The sequence below is a fragment of the Meleagris gallopavo genome, chromosome 10 (assembly GCF_000146605.3).
Source record: "Meleagris gallopavo isolate NT-WF06-2002-E0010 breed Aviagen turkey brand Nicholas breeding stock chromosome 10, Turkey_5.1, whole genome shotgun sequence".
In the NCBI taxonomy this organism is placed as follows: domain Eukaryota; kingdom Metazoa; phylum Chordata; class Aves; order Galliformes; family Phasianidae; genus Meleagris; species Meleagris gallopavo.
In genome coordinates, this window is record NC_015020.2 from 26,939,700 (window position 1) to 26,943,244 (window position 3,545).

The 3,545-nt window shown below is 59.5% G+C and overlaps 1 protein-coding gene across 1 annotated transcript in view; it reads left to right on the plus strand.

Annotated features, from left to right (window-relative positions):
* LOC104912509 overlaps positions 1-1,100 on the plus strand; it is a 2,202-nt gene extending 1,102 nt beyond the window's left edge. The window contains exon 4 of the mRNA XM_019618414.2: positions 1,085-1,100. Within this exon, the coding sequence (XP_019473959.2) occupies positions 1,085-1,100 (16 nt within the window). The remainder of the gene's footprint in view (positions 1-1,084) is intronic.
* The last annotated feature ends 2,445 nt before the right edge of the window (positions 1,101-3,545 follow it).

Here is a 3,545-nt window from a genome sequence, read left to right on the forward strand (position 1 = left end):
CCCCGCCGCCGCGCTCCGCCTCCCGGCGCCTCCGCGCTCCCCAGCGGTTTGCTCCGGTACCGGCACCGGGGGCAGCGGGGGCACCGGGCACGCATAAACACGAGTGCACGCCCATGCACAACAATGCACATACATGTAGAAGCATGCACACGCATGCACATGCAGCCCACAGGCTTGTGGGCCCCACGCAGGCTCACACATGCAAACGTGGGCATGTGTGGGGCCACACAAGCGCAGGCACCCTCAGATGGGGCATGCACACACATGCGTCTGTTCACACCCAGCAGCAGCACAGCACAGCACGGCACACAGGGAATGCTGCACACAGTGTGCACATGCATGGATCCCATACTGCCAGGGCACGGCACAATGATGGCACCTGGGAATGGCTGTGGGAGCCGGCGGGGATGTGTGCAAGCAACGTGACTGTGGTACAGATGTGTGTGTGCACATACGTGTATACATGTGTCCCCTTTGTGAGTGTCCATGCATATGTCCATGCAGCAATTGTGCGTGCACATCTGTACATGTGTACTTATGTGTGCATGCGTGTACATGCATCTAGATGCATGCATACTTAAGTGTGCTTCTGCAAACCTCTGTGCCTGTATGTGTGAATACACACACGAATATATATATGTGTGCAGAAGCACATGAGTGTGCACGCATGTATCTACTGACAAATCTCTCCATGTGCATGGGTGCACATGTGTGTGCAGCCAGCACTCGCCCCCGCAGCCCAGGCTCGCCAGATGTTTCCAGTAAGGCATGACGGGTGTGCCTGGGGCCGTCCCTTGCCCGGCCCCTCACAGAGGCCTCCCCTTCCCTTCCCTCCCCTCCTTGACAGCTCCACTTATGCTGGGATGGGTGTCTGCATCCCAGCACCCTGCCCTTCACCCTGGATCCCACTCGGCTTGCAGGGCCCCATGGAAACCCCCTTGGAAACCCAAAGCCGTTGCCGTAAGCCACAGCTGCACCACCCCCACATCCCCATATCCCCACATTCCCACTTCCCCACGTCCCCATGTCCCTGCTGGGGAGCATCCCTTACCTGACCCTGCACCAATCTGTGCTATCCCTGCAGGTTTCTTCCTGCTTAAGGAAATCCCCAGCATGGGATGGGGCAGAGGCAGGGCAGCAATGGGGTGTGAGAGGTGGAGGGGGTTGCAGTATGTCTAGTGTCTACCCAGTGCCCTGCACCCACATGCTGCTGGGGGCTGCAAGGATGGGAGACGGCGCGTCACTTCGTCAGTGCTTTCGTTTTGCAAGTGCAGCAGAGCCGGACCCACAGCACCCATAGCAGGAAGGGGAAGGCGGCAGTGAAACCAACGGGTGCTCAGGTCCTCCCACACCCTCACAGCACCTGCGCATGGCTGCTCCACACCAGACACCGTGGAGCCTGCAGGCAGCCTCTCTCCTGGCTGCAATAGGCTTCAAATGCAGCATCTCACATCTGGCATACCATGTCCCATGTGCTGCATCCCACATTTGGCATCCCACATCCCAAATGCAGCATCCTGTGCCTGTCATCCTGTCTGAAGCAAGACCAGGCTGCAGTTCCCACCCCTGTCCAGTGGTGTGCAGGATGGGTGCAAGCCCTGGCCCCTGCTCACATCCTCTTTGCTCATTACTCTCCACCAGACAGGAATTGTCCTCCAAACCCCACTTCTTCCAGGCTCCCACTCCCTCCCACCTTTGCTATCCATCCTCTGGTCTGACCGGTGGTGGTGGGAGTGACTCCTCTCCTCTCCTCTCCTCTCCTCTCCTCTCCTCTCCCTCTCCCTCTCCTCCTTCCCTCCTCCCTTCTCCCTCCTCCCTTCCTCCCTCCTCCCTCTCCTCTCCTCCTCCTCCTCCTCTCCTCCTCCTCCTCCTCTCCTCTCCTCTCCTCCTCCTCTCCTCTCCTCCTCCTCTCCCTGTCCCTCTGCTCTGCCCTCCCCTCCCCTTCTCTCCCCTCCCCTCCCCTTCTCTCCTTTCCTCTCCTCCATCTCCATGGGTGCTGTTTCCTGGGGAACTGTGGGTGAATGCGGGCAGACATCCAGAGGGGTGAAAGGTGTGGAGGAAATACCAGTTCCTGCACCTATCAGCAGGCTGGGCTGGCCGAGAGTACAGCAGCTGTTGGAGATTTCCATCAGACCAGGCCTGCGGCACAGGGCTACAGAGATCCCCTAGTGCTTGGAGCCAGGGTGTATCTGGGAGCTTCTGCTTGAGTTTTTGGGTGCCACACATGCAGTGGGACAGAGCACAGCCCCTGCGTGCTCAGCACAGAGATGGGCTGTGCATAATTGGGGCTGCATCCCAGCACACTCCCCCAGCACTGCCATGATGGACCATCACCATTTCTTTTCAACCAAGCCTTGGAAGAGGCTCCAGCTGCCCAGGCTGCGGGGCTGGTGATCACACTCTGTCATCCTGGTCCCCCCAGCTCCCTGGTGGACCTTGAGAAGGGACTGGGCAGTCAAGGAATGCACTCTGTCATTGGGATGGGAGACCCCCCCCTAGCCCACAGGGTGTGCAGACCCCATACAAAGCTGCGACGGCAGCTGACACAGCTCTGCAACTGGATGCATCCTCTCTGATGATGACACATCCTGCTCAGCATCATCAGGAAGGACTCAGCTAGAGGGACAGGGGAAGCCCCAGGGAAGACCCTCCTCCTCATTTCTTTCTTCTCATCTTTTATTTCTGCCCTACATATCCTCCTCATCCTGCCCAGCACATGGAAAAGATGCACTGGTTTGTGACAGCATGGTCCCACGGCTCCAGCAATGGGATCCGAGCTGCCAGAGAGCACCTGAACCATCCCTGATCTGTCACTTGGTGGGAACACTCTCCTAAAGGAGCTGGCACGGGGGGGCAATGCCATCACCCTGAGCTGCCACCTCCTCACACCTCAGCCCCATGTCCTCACTGTGTTACATTGTGTTTTGCTCCCCTGCCTCGCCTCACCCTGCCTCGGGCTGTGCCATCAGCTCACCCCCCGGGCTGCTCAATTCAGCCAAGTGCTGCGGTCTGGGCAACTGCCAGGGCAGGCGAGTGCCGCGGGGCTGGGAGGAAGCACCACGGGCACCCTGACGCCGTTGGTGTCCCCAGCAGCGCAGCCACGGCTCCTGGGGACTTTCCACTCGGTGTCTGTCCGTGGCATGGAAAAAACCCTCACAGAACGTCCAGCCTGCTCCAACAAGCAGGGAGGTGTTCGAGCAACCCCCCGTGACACTCCGGCTTTGACGGTGAAGAGAGAAGGAACCGTCCCACTGTGCTGCCCCGTGCTGCCCTCCCCACCTTCGCAGCACGCAACAGCCAGCTTGTGTTTCACCCTGCAGACATGCACCCCGCGGGACTGCCCCAAAGCTCAGACAAGGGCTGCATTGCTGGGAGCTGAAGTTTGGCTGTGGGTCCCACAGCCATTGTTCCTCCTTCCGTCCAGCTGGGAAGGACAGAGCTGAGCATCACCCACACCAGCCGCAGCAAGCTGCCTTATATTTGGGACGTGGATGTTTGCTGGCTGCAGGGTGCTGGGGACCCCCACAACCCAGAGAAGCAGCCCT